Below are 19310 nucleotides of genomic sequence, written 5' to 3'. Positions count from 1 at the left end.
TCTTTTTTTTTTTCCTGTGTTTAAACTCACACCCTAGTTGATTTTATCCAGTCACCTGGGCTTTCAAAATCAAAATTGTCCATATGCTGATGCCCCCCAAATTTGACTATCTACTCTGCATCTCTAAACTGAACTTTAGGAAAGAATATATGTAATTATCTCCTTAACATTTCTTAACTTCTTTTTTTTTTTTTTTTTTTTTTTTTTTATTATTTTTTTTTTTACTTTTTTTTAATTTCCAGCATAACAGTATTCATTATTTTTGCACCACACCCCGTGCTCCATGCAATCCGTGCCCTCTATAATACCCACCACCTGGTACCCCAACCTCCCACCCCCCGTCCCTTCAAAACCCTCAGATTGTTTTTCAGAGTCCATAGTCTCTCATGGTTCACCTCCCCTTCCAATTTCCCCCAACTCCCTTCTCCACTCTAAGTCCCCATGTCCTCCATGCTATTTGTTATGCTCCACAAATAAGTGAAACCATATGATAATTGACTCTCTCTGCTTGACTTATTTCACTCAGCATAATCTCTTCCAGTCCCGTCCATGTTGCTACAAAAGTTGGGTATTCATCCTTTCTGATGGAGGCATAATACTCTATCCCCAGGGGTACAGGTCTGTGAATCACCAGGTTTACACACTTCATAGCACTCACCAAAGCACATACCCTCCCCAATGTCCATAATCCCACCCCCTTCTCCCAAACCCCCTCCCCCCAGCAACCCTCAGTTTGTTTTGTGAGATTAAAAGTCACTTATGGTTTGTCTCCCTCCCAATCATTTCTTAACTTCTTAACTAGATGCCTAATGGGCATTTCAGACTTCACATCTTCAAAACTAAACTCTTGTGCACTCTGCCTTCAGTATGTGTTTGAATTTCTGCTACTTTCACTATGTGAAAGAATGTGCTGTCACCATTCTGTCCAAACCACTCTCATGTATTACATGGGCTACTGCAGTAGTTTCCCACTTTGTTTCTGTGCTCCTGACCTTAATCCCCTTTGAGTCCATTCTCAACACAGATGTCTGGATGTTTTTGCTTTAACTTCCTAAGTCAAATTAAATCCTTTATTCAGCTCCCTCCAGTGGTTTCCTGTCTCATAAAAGTAAAAAACCCAAGTTCTTACTACAACCTGGGAGACCATACATGATCTGGCTCTGCATCACCTTTCTGATCTCATCTTTGACATTTCTTCTCCTTAATCTCTCCACTGCAGCCACACTTAATTTTGCCTTTTCCCTTGAACATCCAAACCTCAAGGTCTTTGCACTTGCTTTCACTGCCTAAACACTGTCCCCTGTTATCTGCATAGTTGGTTTTTTTACTGCCTTTATTCTTTACATCTTACAACATAAAAGCTAATCGCTCACTGATACTGAGTAGGAGGAGTAAGAATGATGTATGTTGTAATGGTAGAAGTACATACCTGCGGCCTGTTCCTGTCCTAGGTTAGGGATTAGAGACTCTCCTTGATGAAGTGATACCAGTGATATTTATTCTGAGAAGATAAGACTTCAGCGAAATGAATTAGTTTCTTAATAACTCTTCTTATATGAACTCTACCTCAAGCCATAAATTCCCTAGTCAAAACCCTTACTAAATTTGGAGAGGTAGAGCTTATCACTCCAATTTGGAGAACTTGTCATAACTTCAGCCTTGATCTGGGATACTTTTTGAAACCTGACACACACATTTGCCCAGGATTAAGACCATCTGCTCCAAAAATCATCCTAGATAATGAGAAAGGTGATGGGAATATGTTGTGCTTATGAATAGTATAGAGGTGGGAAAAAAAGAGCAAACTGACATCTGCTGCTTTAAAGATCTGGCTTACTTTCTTTTATGTCTAGTTTCCTTTTTGTCCTTTTTTTTCTGCTTTGAATTCCTTTTCCTTTTTTCTTGTTCCTCAGAAGTTACCTCTTAGGGGTGTAGTGTAGGAAGGAACTTGACTAATTTTTGACTTGATACTCTTTCTGAAATTTTAATTCTCATTGTAGTATTTTAATTTGAAAGTTATTGTTCCTTTGTTATTATTCCTTTGATAGACAGAAAGAGAGAGCAAAAGTAGTGGGAGAGGGAGAAGGAGAAGCAAACTCCCTGCTGAGCTGGGAGCCTGTTGTAGGACTTGATCCCAGGCCCTGGAGACATGACCTGAGCTGAAGCCATACACTTAACCATCTGAGTCACCCAGGCACCCCTATTCATAAGGTTTTTATTAGTATACTCAACTACTCAACTCAATTTAGAAGTTCTTGATTATTTATTTATATTTTGTAAATTTTGCCTGTGGTTAGTAAATATTACAGTTATTTTTCCCTTGCTAGTCTATGTGTAAATAGTTATTCATAAAAACACAATTTTTTTTTTACTAATTCCATCTCTAAGAGGCAAATATTGTTAACATTCAAATATTTTCTTAGTTTTTTAAAATGCATTTTGACATATCTGTGGATACACTAATATCTTTAACTTCATTACTTTACTACATTATATTAAAACAATATCATGACATATAACTACTTTGGAAATAATAATATAATTTAACCGTATTTCCAGTGTCGATAATGTGTTTTGTTTAAATTTTTTACTACTGTTTTTTAAAAATTTTTACTATTATAAATAAAGCTGCAATCAACATCTCTCTTTATTGTCAGTTCAGACTATTAGTATTCATTGGAGAATATTGAATATGCAGACATAGACACAGAAGCACACACCTACAGGGCCAGGGAACCATTCCTTTTATGAAAAAGCCAGTAAGAACATTTAATAGCATACAGTTTATTCTTGTTCGTTCATACATAAAGATAGTCTTGTTTAAGTTAGTTAATGTTGAGAATGCACAGGGGATCATGAAGTTTGAAGGCAACTTGCCTGCCACTTGAGAAATGACCCAGAAGTGTTAAATTATTGAACCTTAAGGAGTTGTATACGATGATATCCCACTTTGGATTGTGCAGTTTAAAAAAAAAAAATCACAGATTTTTTTTCAGTGGAACTATTTTTAAGCTTTGTAGGCATATTTTTCTATCTTAATATAAATATCATCCCAGGGGCACCTGCGTGGCTTAGTGGGTTAAAGCCTCTGCCTTCGGCTCACGTCATGATCCCAGAGTCCTGGGATCGAGCCCCACATCGGGCTGTCTGCTCTGCAGGGAGCCTGCTTCCTCTTTTCTCTCTCTTTCTGCCTGCCTCTCTGCCTACTTGTGATCTCTGTCTGTCAAATAAATAAATAAAATGTTTAAAAAAGAATAAATAAATAAATAAATATAATCCCAGCCCATTTAACTTTTAACTATTTAGGTGAGTAAATGGTTCTGAATGGTATAAAAGTATGGAGAAACTAAGAAAACAAGTAGAAATGCTCTCCATTTGGGGCATAATCCTAAGTAAGGAATATAAAATTTTATGATAAGCCAAGGAGAATCTGTGTTTCCATTTATACACATTATTTCAGAAATGTATTATGTGGATTGAGGTCCAAATTAAGTCATGTCCAGCAACTGTATAATAATGGTTAACATTTCTTGAGCATATTGTGTATCAACAAGTGGGAAAAGGCCTTTTGTTTCACTGTTTAAGTTTCATACCAACCCTATGTGGTGTATTATCATTCCTTATTATTTTATAGATCAAGTAGCTGAAGCTGAAAGTATTGTTGAAAGGTGGTAGAATTCAAATCTGCATAATCTTGGGTTCAGAACCCACAATATTAAACTCTGTTATAAAGCCCACTGTATAGTTCCATTATACATGGAATAATGTGGTCCTATCTTTAAAGGATTATGCAAATAAATTCTATAAACTTCCATTGTTCATCCTTATCAAAATTCTTTCAATGGTCAATAATTTTAATGGTGGGAAGTTGATCTTGATATCTAAGTTACTTATGTTACTTAAAGGATTCCATTGCTGGGCACCTGGCTGACTCAGTCAGTAGAGCATGGATCTCACGGTCATGAGTTCCAGCCCCTATTGGGTATAGAGTTTACTTTAAAAAAAAAAAAAAAAAGATTCCATTGCATTCTTTCTGGTGAAAAGGGATCCTAGCATGTTATCATCCTCTGTGAAAAGGACCCCCATCATCATCCTTCAGCCACTCATTCTCCTGATTATAAAAATTTGGTTTCTTTTATTTTGCTATGGCATTACAATTTTTAATTTTTTTACTTTCTTCAGATTTTTTTTCTTATATATGTTTTTTCCCCAGAAAAATATATTAGTGGTGGAATTCAGAATGCTGAAATTTGTGAATGATCACACTACCTTCTTTCTCAAAAATAAACAGTATGCTACTGTTTAGACCTGTAGTATTCATTACGTCAAGTTAATTATTCATTCTAATCCTGAAGGATTTTACTTAATACTTATGTTTATTCCTCATCCACATGTATTTTTCTAGATTTTTTCCAATAAATTCAAGTAGTCTAATAATCCATGCAACAACTAGATGAAATTGTTTACTTAAAAGTAAGATTTTCAAATATGTTTTCACATTAATTTTATTACTTACAAGTAATAATTGGGGTAATACTCAGGTGAGTTGAATAAAAGTTACACTAATAGTTTATCTCAAGTTCTTACTAAACTTACTTTTTGAAGAGTTAGGTCTTCTTAAATTACTGTTTCTAATCGAGTTTCTTTTTCCTCTTTCTCTCAATTTTCTCTTGTTTTTTGTTGTTGTTTTTTTGCTTTCCCTCCCATTTCTCCTCCTTTATCCAATTTATTAAGTTGATTTATTTCATAGTATTCATTTCATTGTCAGAAAAGATAAAATCGGTTACCCTCAGTGGTAGGTTGAGAGGAATGTGTAGAGGAGACAATGATGAAGAGAGAAAACTGAAAAAACTTTGAGCACAGGGAAGGGGTTGAGTCATATTTTCCCAGAGGTTCCCTTAACAAATCATTAGTCTCATACACAAAACCTAATAATGTGGAGGGCTTCTCTGGAGGATACACACCCATCAAGAGAAATGAAAGTAAGCTTGTGTGTTTTCTTCCTCTTAGCATGTAGCCATTTATCTAAGTTTTTTTGTTGTTGTTGTTTTTTGTTTTTTGATGTCCAACAGTGCCAATTTTATTCCACATCTTACAAGCATTTATAACGCAGACCACAATAGGAGTAATACATCAGTACCTAGTCAGATGACGGCAAGTAACTATAACAAGTTTACATTAACTACAAGCAAACCTCATGATGCCAGGTAGTTTCTGCTAAAGCCATTAGCAAGACAATCAACCAGGGAGTGGGTTATGGGAGGTACAGAACCACAAGGACCAACTAAGAATTCATGACCCTGACCACATTGTTCCTTCTGTAGGGGGAAGTTTTGATTGTTTTTCTACATTTGCATTGCCATTTATATATGTGTTTGATTAACTACAGGTAAGGATTGTATCAACTTTTGTGATTTCTATACCATCTAACATCTTTGAGGTACTACATATGTGTTTTATCACTTTTTGTTCTATTTAATGATAATTCTATGATGCAGGCAATATCAATTTGGGAAAATAAGGATTTAGGTTATACATTATTTTAGTTTAAGCTGCATGTTAAATCAGTTTCCCCCCTAATTTTTCTGCTACAAACAGTTTTCAATGGGAGAATTTATTGTCTCAGTCATAATAGCAAACAGTATACTTACTAAATAGGGAAAATTTTATTCTTTAAGCAAATTAGTCATTGGGTCACAGAGCATATCCACTTCCAAAATTGTTAAGGTTAACAAAATAGCTTGCTCCTTAACACTAATAAAAATAAGGGAAGAAGAGTACTTTGGTATAAGTCCCTGAAAATTAAAGAACTTGGAGTTTGGGGTCCTATTACTGGAGATAACTTGCATTCTGTCCCCTGAAATTTCTCTTAACTTTTTAAACTTTAATTTCTTCAACAGAAAACAGCATCGAGAATAGTAAGCATCCTGGATTATGAATTATGATGATTAATACTTGTATAGATGGAAGTATATAATTAAATGTTTTCATAGGCCAGAATCTTGGAAAAAATTCTGATCCATATTGGCTTTATGGACTATTAAAGGAAAGAATTTGTAGAGAAAAGAGCCTCTCTGAAAACCGTTGTAAGAAATTGTTACTGCTAATAAAGAAAAAGTTACGAACTCCAATGCCTAAACCAATGCAGATGAGTTAATTTGTTGTATTACCTAATTTACTCACTTGAGAACTTTACTAACTCACTCTACTGTTCTTAATGAGATGAGAACAAAATGGCATTTAACAGGGACACCTGGGTGGCTCAGTGGGTTAAAGCCTTTGCCTTCGGCTTAGGTCATGGTCTGAGGGTCCTGGGATCGAGTTCCGCATCGGGCTCTCTGCTCGGCAGGGAGCCTTCTTCCTCCTCTCTCTCCGCCTGCCTCTCTGCCTGCTTGTGATCTCTCTCTCTCTCTCTCTCTCTGTCAAATAAATAAATAGATGTCTTTTTAAAAATTTATTTTAAAAAATAGCATTTAACGGGACTCGAACATCCTAAACCTTTGCATTTTTGCGGGATCTCCTAGAGAAATAAACCTTCTATTACCCTGAGGCATTGTCACCCCAAAACACTTCAGAAATGAAAATAGACTTAGCCTCCCTGAAAACTTTTTTTTGTGGCCAAGTTTACTGATGGCCTAGGGGCTTGAGTTAAAAATGGCTGGAGGGCTATCTTTGCTGCCTGTACTCTAAGTCCACAAGTGAGTGGTCTCCTTGCTACTGAATAAGAGAAGTCCAATCAGCCATCAAAAAAAATAGCAAGTAGGAAATGTGTATTTGGAGTAAGTACTGAGGAATAAGAGTTGATCCCAATTCCAGGAGCAGAGCTGATCTAGATCATCTGTTCCAGGCTTTTTTTTTTTTTCTAATTTTTTTTAAACATATATTTTTATCCTCAGGGGTATAGGTCTCTGAATCGCCATGTTTACACACTAAACAACACCCACCATAACACATACCCTCCCCAATGTCCATAATTCCACCTCCCTTTCCCAACCCCACTCCCCCCAGAAACCCTCAGTTTGTTTTGTGAGATTAAGAGTCACTTATGGTTTGTCTCCCTCCCAATCCCATCTTGTTTCATTTATTCTTCTCCTACCCTCTTAATCCCCCATGTTGCATCTCTACTTCCTCATATCAGGGAGATCATATGATAGTTGTCTTTCTCTGCTTGACTTATTTCGCTAACCATGATACCCTTTAGTTCCATCCATGTCGTCGCAAATGGCAAGATTTCATTTCTTTTGATGGCTGCATAGTATTCCATTGTGTATATATACCACATCTTCTTTATCCATTCATCTGTGGATGGACATCTAGGTTCTTTCCATAGTTTGGCTATTGTGGACATTGCTGCTATAAACATTCAGGTGCACGTGCCCCTTCAGATCACTACGTTTATATCAGTAGTGCAATTTCTGGGTCATAGGGTAGTTCTATTTTCAACATTTTGAGGAACCTCCATGCTGTTTTCCAGAGTGGTTGCACCAGCTTGCATTCCCACCAACAGTGTAGGAGGGTTCCCCTTTCTCTGCATCCTCGCCAGCATCTGTCATTTCCTGACTTATTAATTTTAGCCATCCTGACTGGGGTAGGGTGATATCTCATTGTGGTTTTGCTTTGTATTTCCCTGATGTCGAGTGATGTGGAGCACTTTTTCATGTGTCTCTTGGCCCTCTGGATGTCTTCTTTGCAGAAATGTCTGTTCATGTCTTCTGCCCATTTCTTGATTGGATTATTTGTTCTTTGGGTGTTGAGTTTGCTAAGTTCTTTATAGATTTTGGACACTAGTCCTTTGTCTGATAAGTCGTTTGCAAATATCTTCTTCCATTCTGTCAGTTGTCTTTTGGTTTTGTTAACTGTTTCCTTTGCTGTGCAAAAGCTTCTGATCTTGATAAAATACCAATAATTCATTATTGCTCTTGCTTCCCTTGCCTTTGGCGATGTTCCTAGGAAGACATTGCTACAGCTGAGGTCGAAGAGGTTGCTGCCTGTGTTCTCCTCAAGGATTTTGATGGATTCCTTTCTCACATTGAGGTCCTTCATCCATTTTGAGTCTATTTTCGTGTGTGGTGTAAGGAAATGGTCCAATTTCATTTTTCTGCATGTGGCCGTCCAATTATCCCAACACCATTTATTGAAGAGGCTGTTTTTTTTCCATTGGACATTCTTTCCTGCTTTGTTGAAGATTCGTTGACCATAGACTTCAGGGTCTATTTCTGGGCTCTCTATTCTGTTCCATTGATCTATGTGTCTGTTTTTGTGCCACTACCATGCTATCTTGATGATGACAGACTTGTAATAGAGCTTGAAGTCTGGAATTGTGATGCCACCAACTTTGGCTTTCTTTTTCAATATCCCTTTGGCTATTCGAGGTCTTTTCTGGTTTCATATAAATTTTAGGATTATTTGTTCCATTTCTTTGAAAAGAATGGATTGTATTTTGATAGGAATTGCATTAAATGTGTAGATTGCTTTAGGTAGCATAGACATTTTCACAATATTTATTCTTCTAATCCAGGAGCATGGAACATTTTTCCATTTCTTTGTGTCTTCCTCAGTTTCTTTCATGAGTACTTTATAGTTTTCTGAGTATAGATTCTGTGTCTCTTTGGTTAGGTTTATTCCTAGGTATCTTATAGTTTTGGGTGCAGTTGTAAATGGGATTGACTCCTTAATTTCTCTTTCTTCTGTCTTATTGTTGGTGTAGAGAAATGCAACTGATTTCTGTGCATTGATTTTATATCCTGGCACTTTACTGAATTCCTATACAAGTTCTAGCAGTTTTGGAGTGGAGTCTTATGGGTTTTCCACATATAGTATCATGTCATCTGCGAAGAGTGATAGTTTGACTTCTTCTTTGCTGATTTGGATGCCTTTAATTTCCTTTTGTTGTCTGATTGCTGAGGCTAGGACTTCTAGTACTATGTTGACTAGCAGTGGTGATAATGGACATCCCTGCCATGTTCCTGACCTTAGCGGAAAAGCTTTCAGTTTTTCTCCATTGAGAATGATATTTGCGGTGGGTTTTTCATAGATGGCTTTGTTGATATTGAGGTATGTGCCCTCTGTCCCTACACTTTGAAGAGTTTTGATCAGGAAAGGATGCTGTACTTTGTCAAATGCTTTTTCAGCATCTATTGAGAGTATCATATGGTTCTTGTTCTTTCTTTTATTGATGTGTTGTATCACATTGACTGATTTGCGGATGTTGAACCAAACTTGCAGCCCTGGAATAAATCCCTCTTGGCTGTGGTGAATAATTCTTTTAATGTAATGTTGAATCCTATTGGCTACTATTTTGGTGAGAATTTTCACATCTGTGATCGTCTAGGATACTGGTCTGTAGCTCTCTTTTTTGATGGGATCCTTGTTTGGTTTTGGGATCAAGGTGATGCTGGCCTCATAAAATGAGTTTGGAAGTTTTCCTTCCATTTCTGTTTTTTGGAACAGTTTTAGGAGAATAGGAATTAGTTCTTCTTTAAATGTTTGGTAGAATTCCCCCCGGAAGCCGTCTGGCCCTGGGCTTTTGTTTGTTTGGAGATTTTTGATGACCTTTTCAATCTCTTTACTGGTTATGGGTCTGTTCAAGTTTTCTATTTCTTCCTGGTTCACTTTTGGTAATTTATATGTCTCTAGGAATGCATCTATTTCTTCCAGATTGTCAGATTTGTTGGCGTAGAGTTGCTCATAGTATGTTCTTATAATAGTTTGTATTTTTTTGGTGTTAGTTGTGATCTCTCCTCTTTCATTCATGATTTTATTAATTTGGGTCCTTTCTCTTTTCTTTTTGATAAGTCTGGCCAAGGGTTTATCAATTTTATTAATTCTTTCAAAGAACCAGCTCCTAGTTTCGTTTATTTGTTCTGATGTTTTTTTGGTTTGTATTTCATTGATTTCTGCTCTGATCTTTATGATTTCTCTTCTCCTGCTGGGCTTAGGGTTTCTTTCTTGTTCTTTCTCCAGCTCCTTTAGGTGTAGGGTTAGGTTGTGTACCTGAGACCTTTCTTGTTTCTTGAGAAAGGCTTGTACCGCTATATATTTTCCTCTCAGGACTTCCTTTGTTGTGTCCCATAGATTTTGAATCGTTGTGTTTTCATTTTTATTTTTTCCATGAATTTTTTCAATTCTTCTTTAATTTCCTGGTTGACCCATTCATTCTTTAGTAGGATGCTGTTTTAGTCACCATGTATTTGGGTTCTTTCCAAATTTCCTCTTGTGATTGAGTTCTAGCTTCAGAGAATTGTTGCCTGAAATATGCAGGGAATGATTCCAATCTTTTGATACCGGTTGAGACCTGATTTAGGACCCAGGATGTGATCTATTCTGGAGAATGTTCCATGTGCACTAGAGAAGAATGTGTATTCTGTTGCTTTGGGATGAAATGTTCTAAATATATCTGTGATGTCCATCTGGTCCAGTGTATCATTTAAGGCCTTTATTTCCTTTGCTTGGATGATCAGTCCATTTCAGTGAGGGGAGTGTTAAAGTCCCCTACTATTATTGTATTATTGTTGATGTGTTTCTTTGATTTTGTTATTAATTGGTTTATATAGTTGGCTGCTCCCACGTTAGGGGCATAGATACTTAAAATTGAAAGATCTTCTTGTTGGACAGACCCCTTGAGTATGATACAGTGTCCTTCCTCATCTCTTATTATAGTCTTTGGCTTAAAATCTAATTGATCTGATATAAGGATTGCCACTCCTGCTTTCTTCTGATGTCCATTAGCATGGTAAATTACTTCCCACCCCCTCACTTTAAATCTGGAGGTGTCTTCGGGTTTAAAATGAGTTTCTTGTAGGCAACATATAGATGGTTTTGGTTTTTTATCCATTCTGATACCCTGTGTCTTTTGATTGGGGCATTTAGCCCATTAATATTCGGGGTAACTATTGAGAGATATGAATTTAGTGCCATTGTATTGCCTGTAAGGTCACTGTTCCTGTATATTGTCTCTGTTCCTTTCTGATCTACTACTTTTAGGCTCTCTCTTTGCTTAGAGGACCCCTTTCAATATTTCCTATAGAGCTGGTTTGGTGTTTGCAAATTCTTTCAGTTTTTATTTGCCCTGGAAGCTTTTAATCTCTCCTTCTATTTTCAATGATAACCTAGCTGGATATAGTATTCTTGGCTGCATGTTTTTCTCATTTAGAGCTCTGAATATATCATGCCAGCTCTTTCTGGCCTGCCAGGTCTCTGTGGATAAGTCTGCTGCCAATCTAATATTTTTACCCTTGTATGTTACAGACTTCTTTTCCTGGGCTGCTTTCAGGATTTTCTCTTTGTCACTAAGACTTGTAAATTTTCCTGTTAGTTGACGGGGTGTGGACCTATTTTTACTGATTTTGATGGGTGTTCTCTGTACCTCCTGGATTTTGATGCTTGTTTCCTTTGCCATATTAGGGAAATTCTCTCCGGTAATTCTCTCCAATATACCTTCTGCTCCCCTCTCTCTTTCTTTTTCTTCTGGAATCCCAATTATTGTAATGTTTCGTCTTATGGTGTCACTTATCTCTCGAATTCTCCCCTCGTGGTCCAGTAGCTCTTTGTCCCTCTTTTGTTCAGCTTCTTTATTCTCTGTCATTTGGTCTTCTATATTGCTAATTCTTTCTTCTGCCTCATTCATCCTAGCAGTGAGAGCCTCCATTTTTGATTGCACCTCATTAATAGCTTTTTTGATTTCAACTTGGTTAGATTTTAGTTCTTTCATTTCTCCAGAAAGGGCTTTTATATCTCCTGAGAGGGTTTCTCTAATATCTTCCATGCCTTTTTCGAGCCAGGCTAGAACCTTGAGAATCGTCATTCTGGACTCTAGATCTGACATATTACCAATGTCTGTATTGATTAGGTCCCTAGCCTTCGGTACTGCCTCTTGTTCTTTTTTTTTGTGGTGAATTTTTCCGTCTTGTCATTTTGTCCAGATAAGAGTATATGAAGGAGCAAGTAAAATACTAAAAGGGTGGCAAAGACCCCGGGAAAATATGCTTTAACCAAATCAGAAGAGATCCCAAATCGTGGGCGGGGGGGGGGGGGAGAAAGGGGATAAAAAGAGGTTCAGGAAAAAAAAATAGAAACAATTAAAAAAAGAAAACAAATAAAGAAAAATATAAAAAAGAAAGAAAAAAATATATATCAGATAAACTAGTTAAAAAAGATTAAAAAAGAAAAGGGTAAAAGTTAAAAAAAATTTAGCAGAAGAAGAAAAAAAATTGAAAAAAAAAAAATTAAATTGACTGCCAGACTAAATAATCATGGGGAGAAAGCCATGAGTTCCTTGCTTTGCTTTCTCCTCCTCTGGAAATCCGCTGCACTCCTTGGTAGGTGAACTTGGTCCTGGCTGGATTTCTTGTTGATCTTCTGGGGGAGGGGCCTGTTGTAGTGATTCTCAAGGGTCTTTGCTCCAGGTGGAATTGCACCGCCCTTACCAGGGGCCAGGCTGAGTAATCTGCTTGGGTTTGCTTTGAGGAGGTTTTGTCGCCTGAGTGCTTTCCGTAGAGTTCCAGAGGACGGGTATGAAAATGGCGGCCTCCCAGTCTCCGGCCCGGAGGAGCTGAGAGCTTGGGGCCCCACTCCTCAGTGCACCCTAAGAGAATAACGCCCAATTACTCTTGTCTCCCTGGCCTCCAGCTATGCTCTGAGCTCACCGAGCCTGCGACTGGTTCAAGGTATCCCCGAGTTGAGAGCTCACTCCTCAGCTCTGTCTCTATAGCCGGCTTCCCTGTTCTAATACCTATAAGCTCTGCGACACTCAGACACCCCCGATCCTTCTGTGACCCTGCGGGACCTGAGTCCACGCTGACCCCACATGGGCTTCACCCTGGTTTAGCCTCTGGAGCCATGTCCCTCAGCGGAACAGACTTTTAAAAGTACTGATTTTGTGCTCTGTTGCTCCGCCGCTTGCTGGGAGCCGGCCCCTCCCCCCGCAGTCTATCTTCCTGTTGCTTTGGGTTCACTTCTCTGCCAGTCCTACCTTTCAGAAAGTGGTTGATTTTCTGTTTCTAGAATTGCTGTTCTTCTTCTCTTCAATCTCCTGTTGGATTTGTAGGTGTTTGCAATCTTTAGATAAGCTATTTAGCTGATCTCCTGCTACCTGAAGTAGTCTCAGCCTGCTACTTATCTGCCATCTTGACTCCACCCCCTGTTCCAGGCTTTTTAATTCTTTCCATCTGCTGCTTGGAAGAATGGATATTTTCAGAGAAAGAAAGTTTGCCTCAGTGTTTAGAGTTGCCCACTCGTCCTATCAGATCAATCCAGGACAGCTGAATAGGAGTACACCTGTGTAAATTGCATGGCAGAGAGAACAAAGTGGAAAACATTAGAAGAGAACATCTTCCATTGTTACAGAAGCAAAAAAGGAGGGAGACATGAGAGAAGACAAGAGAAGAGACTTTAAGACAAAGACTTCTTTCATGTATGAATAGGCCCAGAGCCTTATTAACTTTGAAGAAAGATCCCAAGACATGACACTTAAAGAAATATACCACACCCTTGGCACTAATGGTCAGTAAATTGGTCCTTAGTCCTGACCACATGCTATCATTCTTCCTGTTCTTTGGGCAAGTGGAAGGAAAACCGTGAGTTTTTCTTGGGCAACAATCAATGTTCATGAGACTGTCAAATGTTTGAAATCTATAAATCATTTTTAAAATATTTTTCAAATGAGGTATAATTACCTATTTGTAAATTCTTTATTATTTTAAATATTTACATATTTATTTTTTGTATTATTTTCTTCCAGAAAGATTAATTTTTGCTGGGTAAAAGCCAGCTAGTATTAAGAAAGCATACAAATAAGAGAGAAAGTAGTTATATAATCTTTAAACTGAGTAAGTGACTGTGAATGCTGTTAGGCAGACCTTCATTCATCCTAGCTTCAGATCTCTCTAGACACCTTAGCTCTGTCTCCACATTTTGTTTTTTTCTTTTCCACCTCAACTCAATCATGAAAGTGGCAACACAGCTGAGGTAGGTCACTATAAGGCCCACTCTGATCTCTTCATTGTTCCTCAAAGTGGTCAGGTTCCTACTCTCTCTTCCCTCCTAGATTTATGGTATTAACTGTGGACAGGACATTGGACATACTCCCTGGTATAAAGGTAATTGAGAGGAAAAGTACAAATTCATGTCCTGAAATTCTATATAAATCATAATGGCAACTTTCCTTTATAAAAATTGCTTAGACTTTGGCTGTAAAATAAAATGGATTATTTGAAATAACTATAATAACATAGTGGTACGATCTCTTATAGAACATAAAAGGAATATTGGGCATATTGTGTCACAGTAATGGCTTGGCGAGTCTTATGTTTATGACAAGGTATATGTCTAAGAAAAAGCAAAGAAAAGAGGCTTTACAATCCTTATTAAGTTTTACAGTTTAAAAAATTAAAGTATAGCATATATACAGAAAAGTACTCTGCCATCTTTTGTGTAGTTAAGTTTCTTCCATGAGGCAAGGCTAGCTAATGGAAGATTCTCCCAGTCTTCAATTAAATGAGCAAACCTAAAAAACTAGTGTATTAGCTACATCATTTTGAATTTGGGGATTTCACAAACTCTCAAATTGGAGCAAAAACCCTGAGGGATTTTGCTTTTGTTATAAAGATCTCACTATCTCACTATTAGCCTTACTTTAAAAAAAAAAAAAAAAAAGAAAAGTCTTAATTCTTGGGTCACTTTCCCAGTGTCATCAGCATATATACACTCCTTATGTGAATTAGTTACCACAAATTGAATTATGCCTCACATCACAATCATTAGTTAGGAGTTTCCTTACCATGTAAGTTCATGAGTATTGGTGGAATACTATTGTTAACCATATGTGACTGTACATGAAACCACTTACATACATACCATATGCTGTCTCACAGTATTAATAAATTCTCATTTTAAATTTTTAAGTTCGTGTTTCCTTGAGTCAAAAAATTGAAAAGTTGGGGCGCCTGGGTGGCTCAGTGGGTTAAGCCTCTGCCTTCAGCTCAGGTCGTGATCCCAGGGTCCTGGGATCAAGCCCCGCGTTGGGCTCTCTGCTCAGTGGGGAGCCTGCTTCCACGTCTCTCTCTGCCTGCCTCTCTGCCTACTTGTGATCTCTGTCTGTCAAATGAATAAATAAAATCTTAAAAAAAAAATTGAAAAGTTATCTGTCATGCCTTCAGAACATTGCTTCTGTTGTATCACACTCTGTTGAAGGTCTTCAGTTACCCCCTGTTGCCTGCAGGAACAAGTACACCTTCCAGGAGTCTACACTCTGTGCTCTTACTGCCTATCTCTTGCTGTTCCTCTGCCCTCACCTGCCCTGCTGCAGCCGTATATGCTAATTTATACAAAATGGGAATGTATCAGTCAACCTTAATGAACTCTCAGTGAAAGACTCTTGGTTTTTCTTTCAGATGTACATATTGGGTTCAGTTACTGATAGAGCTTATGCTTCCTTTCTGTCCCTTCTTATAACTGTACCTAATGTTTTCACATTTCTGCCACCTTTGGAATGACTTTTTGTTTTCATTCAGTTCCTGTAACAGTATCATAGCTCAGTTCAGGTCCTTTCTTTTACATAAAGTACTCTAAGTTGAACATATAATTAGCTTAAAGTGTTTTCATTCTTCTTAGGAGTTTAACACACTTTTCCTATATTGTACTAGCCAGTAATACTGCCTTTTTAATGTCAGTTGTAGTTTTATGTTGCTATTGGATTCTATTATTTAGTTTTTCATCTGTTTATAGCTTATTTCCTCTATAGAGTATTAAAATCACTTCAGGGCAAGTAGGATGTCATATATAGTCTTTATAGATATGAATATGTGTGTATGCATATTTATACAGACGTGACTACTAATTGATTATTAATAAGTGTGGATATATTTTTTGAAACAGCTTTACAATGAATTACATATTTGCTTTGAAACCACAAAATCAAGTGAAGCTATGCTCCGGCAAAGTGTTGTTAGTCTTCAGGATCAGCTGTTTCAAAAAGAACAAGAAAACATTAAATTAAAAGAAAAGCTTCAGGAATCACAAGGAGCATCCTATCCTTTACCACAAGACAGTGATTCAGAGCACTTGGAACAGGTGAGAGACATTTTCTAAAAATGTTACCCAAGCAATATCATATTAAATTGTCTCCTACAATTGACTAAAAAAAGCTTAATTAGTATAGTGGAATATAATATTTGGCAGATTGTTTCGTATTGTGCTATTTTCTTATACTTTGTAGAAATGAATATTATATATAATACAGATTCATATAGAAATGCACATAGAAATACAGGGTATAACTGGCATAGTTATTATGATGAAACACTGACTGAAATATAATAACAGCAAATGAATAGCTCATGCTCATTTTGAGACTTAAACTGAATGAGGTAGTGGAATGGAAAGAATATATAATAGGAAGTCTTATAAAGTAGTTGCCATAATGCCTGATACATGATACTTAATACCTTTTATTTATTTATTTTTAAAAAGATTTTATTTATTTATTTGACAGACAGAGATCACAAGTAGGCAGAGAGGCAGGCAGAGAGAGAGAGGAGGAAGCAGGCTCCCCATCGAGCAGAGAGCCTGATGCGGGGCTCGATCCCAAGACCCTGGGATCATGACCTGAGCCCAAGGCAGAGGTTTTAACCCACTGAGCCACTCAGGCGCCCCAATACTTAATATTTTTAGTCCCAATTCTGCCACTATCTTAAAGTGTGGCTTGGCAATTTGACTTCTCATCATGTTATTAAGAATCACTTACGTTATTTGCTATACCTTTTTTTAAAAATTTTTACTGATCTATAATATTCTGTTTTATGTGATTATATCATATCTACTTGTATGTTCACTTGTAGATAAGTGTTCGGGTTATTTCCAGTTTTTGCTATTATGAATAATGCTGCAACTTATATTTTCATGCATGATTCTTGGTACAAATATGCATACATTTAGGTGGAACATGTATCTAGGCATGGAAATCCTGGGTATTGGGTGAAAATGTTACTTTCACTTATTTTTCAAAGTTTTTTCATCAGTTTTACTCCCACCAACAATGTATATTAAGATATCTGGCTGATTCCCATCCTCCTGAAACTTGGTATTGTCAGACTTCATAGTTTGCTGGCAACTAACTAATTCAAGTATAATTTTTTATTTTGATCTACATATGCATATCACTGATAAAGCACATCTTCAAATGATTACAGGGCCAAGGGTATGCCTTCTTCTGTGAAACATACAGTTACATCTTTTAATCGTTCTTCTACTGGATTCTTTTCCTATTGATTCATAAAAGTTCTTTATTTTTTTAAAAAAGATTTTATTTATTTATTTGACACAGAGAGAGAGAGAGAGAGAGAGATCACAAATAGGCAGAGAGGCAGGCAGAAAGAGGTGGGGAAGCAGGCTCCCTCCTGAGCAGAGAACCTGATGTGGGGCTCGATCCCAGGACCCTGAGATCATGACCTCAGCCGAAGGTTGAGGTTTAACTCACTGGGCCACCCAGGCGCCCCAAAGTTCTTTATTTTTCTTCTTCTCCTTTTTTTTTTTTTAACGTTTTATTTATTTGACACAGGGATAGAGAGTACAAGTAGGCAGAGCAGCAGGCAGAGGGAGACGGAGAAGCAGGCTCTCTGCTGAGCAGGGAGCCCGATGTGGGGCTCAATCCCAGGACCCTGGGATCGTGACCTGAGATGAAGGCAGGCATTTAACCGACTGAGCCACCCCAGCGCCCCCAAAGTTCTTTATTCTTGATACCAATCTCTAGAAAGTGAAATATCTTATCTCAGTGTATACCTCATCTTTTCTTTAATGAGTCTTTTGATGAACAGAAAGTCTTAATTTTAATTTAGACAAATTAATCTTTTATAGTTAGTGCTTTGGTGTTTCATTTAAGAAGTCCTTTCCTACCCTAAAGACAGAAAGATTTTTACCTCGGTTTTCTTTACTTTTTTTTTTTTTTTAGGAATTTATTTCTTTATATGGCAGACAAAAATCACAAGTAGGCAGAGAGGCAGGCAGAGAGAGGAGGGAAGCAGGCTCCCCACTGAGCAGAGAGCCTGACGTGGGGCTCGATCCCAGGACCCTGAGATCATGACCTGAGCCGAAGGCAGAGGCTTTAACCCACTGAGCCACCCAGGTGCCCCCTCTGTTTTCTTTTTTAAAGATCACATTTATTTATTTACTTACTTATTTATTTATTTATTTATTTAATTAATTTATCTCTCTCTCAGAAAGAAAGAGAGAGTGAGCACAAGCAGGGGAAGCGGCAGGCAGAGGGAAAAATGGGCTCCCTGCCTAGCAAGCCTAATGTGGGGCTCAATCCCAGGACCCTGAGATCATGACCTCAGCAGAAGCTTAAGTGACTGAGCCACCCAGGCATCCTAACACTTCTGTTTTCTTAAAGAAATTTTAAAGCTTTGCTTATATCATTTATATTCACGATTTATTTAGGATGGTGTTTTATGTATAGTATAAGGTACGGATCCATTTGTATTTATTTACTTTTCCCAGTACTAATCAGTTTTTCCAGCTCAACCTGTTGACATACCCTTTTTTCCCCCTTCTAGTCCTGGGCTACCTCTCTCATATATTCTACTTCAGTATACTTACAAGTTTCTTTCTAGGCTCTGTATTCTCTGTATTCCTATACAATGTTATATTATATTAATTAGTATAGTTCCTAATAAGTCTCTATATTTGGTAGATGTACTCTTACTTTCTTACTGTTCTTTAAAGTGTCTTGACTATGCTGGCATTTAGTACTTAAATATAACTTTAAGGTTAATCTATAAAGTTTCATGAAAAAGCACTTGAAATTTTTCATGAACAGTCTTACTGAAATATAACATACAAATAATAAAGTTTACAAACCATAAGTGTGTAACTCTGTGACATTTCACAAAGTGAACACATCCCTGCAAATACCACTCAGATCAAGATATACAATATTACCAGTTTCTAATAAACCTCTTTGAGGTTCATTGCAAGCTACTTCCGTAAAGGTAACTACCATTTGATTTTGCTTATTTTTGAACCTGACAATGTTTTGCTTTTAAACACCATGTGTGCTATGGGTTTCTTGGTAAATATCCTTTATCACATTAAAGGTAAAATATCCTTTATTCCCATCTCTTCATAGTTTGATTAAAGTTTTTTCATTAAGAGGTATTGAGTGTATACAATGTATCTTTAAGATGATAGTAAGTCAATTCTAAGAATTTACAGGGAATGGTCAGAGGCCAGTGACCTAGAAGAGCAAAATGAAATTTCATTAAAAAATTGGAGGACTTACACTACCTGATTTTCAGACGTATTTATGAAGCTAAAAA

At 37.2% G+C, this 19310-nt stretch overlaps 1 protein-coding gene across 4 annotated transcripts in view; it reads left to right on the top strand.

Moving 5' to 3' along the window:
- Positions 1-19310, top strand: part of CNTLN (centlein) — a 292701-nt gene that overhangs the window by 113552 nt on the left and 159839 nt on the right. For all 4 annotated transcript variants that reach the window (XM_032307449.1, XM_032307446.1, XM_032307448.1 and 1 more), the window contains exon 8: positions 15874-16068. In XM_032307449.1, the coding sequence (XP_032163340.1) occupies positions 15874-16068 (195 nt within the window). The remainder of the gene's footprint in view (positions 1-15873; positions 16069-19310) is intronic.

Source organism: Mustela erminea, chromosome 12 (assembly GCF_009829155.1).
Source record: "Mustela erminea isolate mMusErm1 chromosome 12, mMusErm1.Pri, whole genome shotgun sequence".
NCBI lineage: Eukaryota > Metazoa > Chordata > Mammalia > Carnivora > Mustelidae > Mustela > Mustela erminea.
Note: the sequence above shows the minus strand (reverse complement) of the source record. Positions and strands in the feature narration are given on the sequence as shown.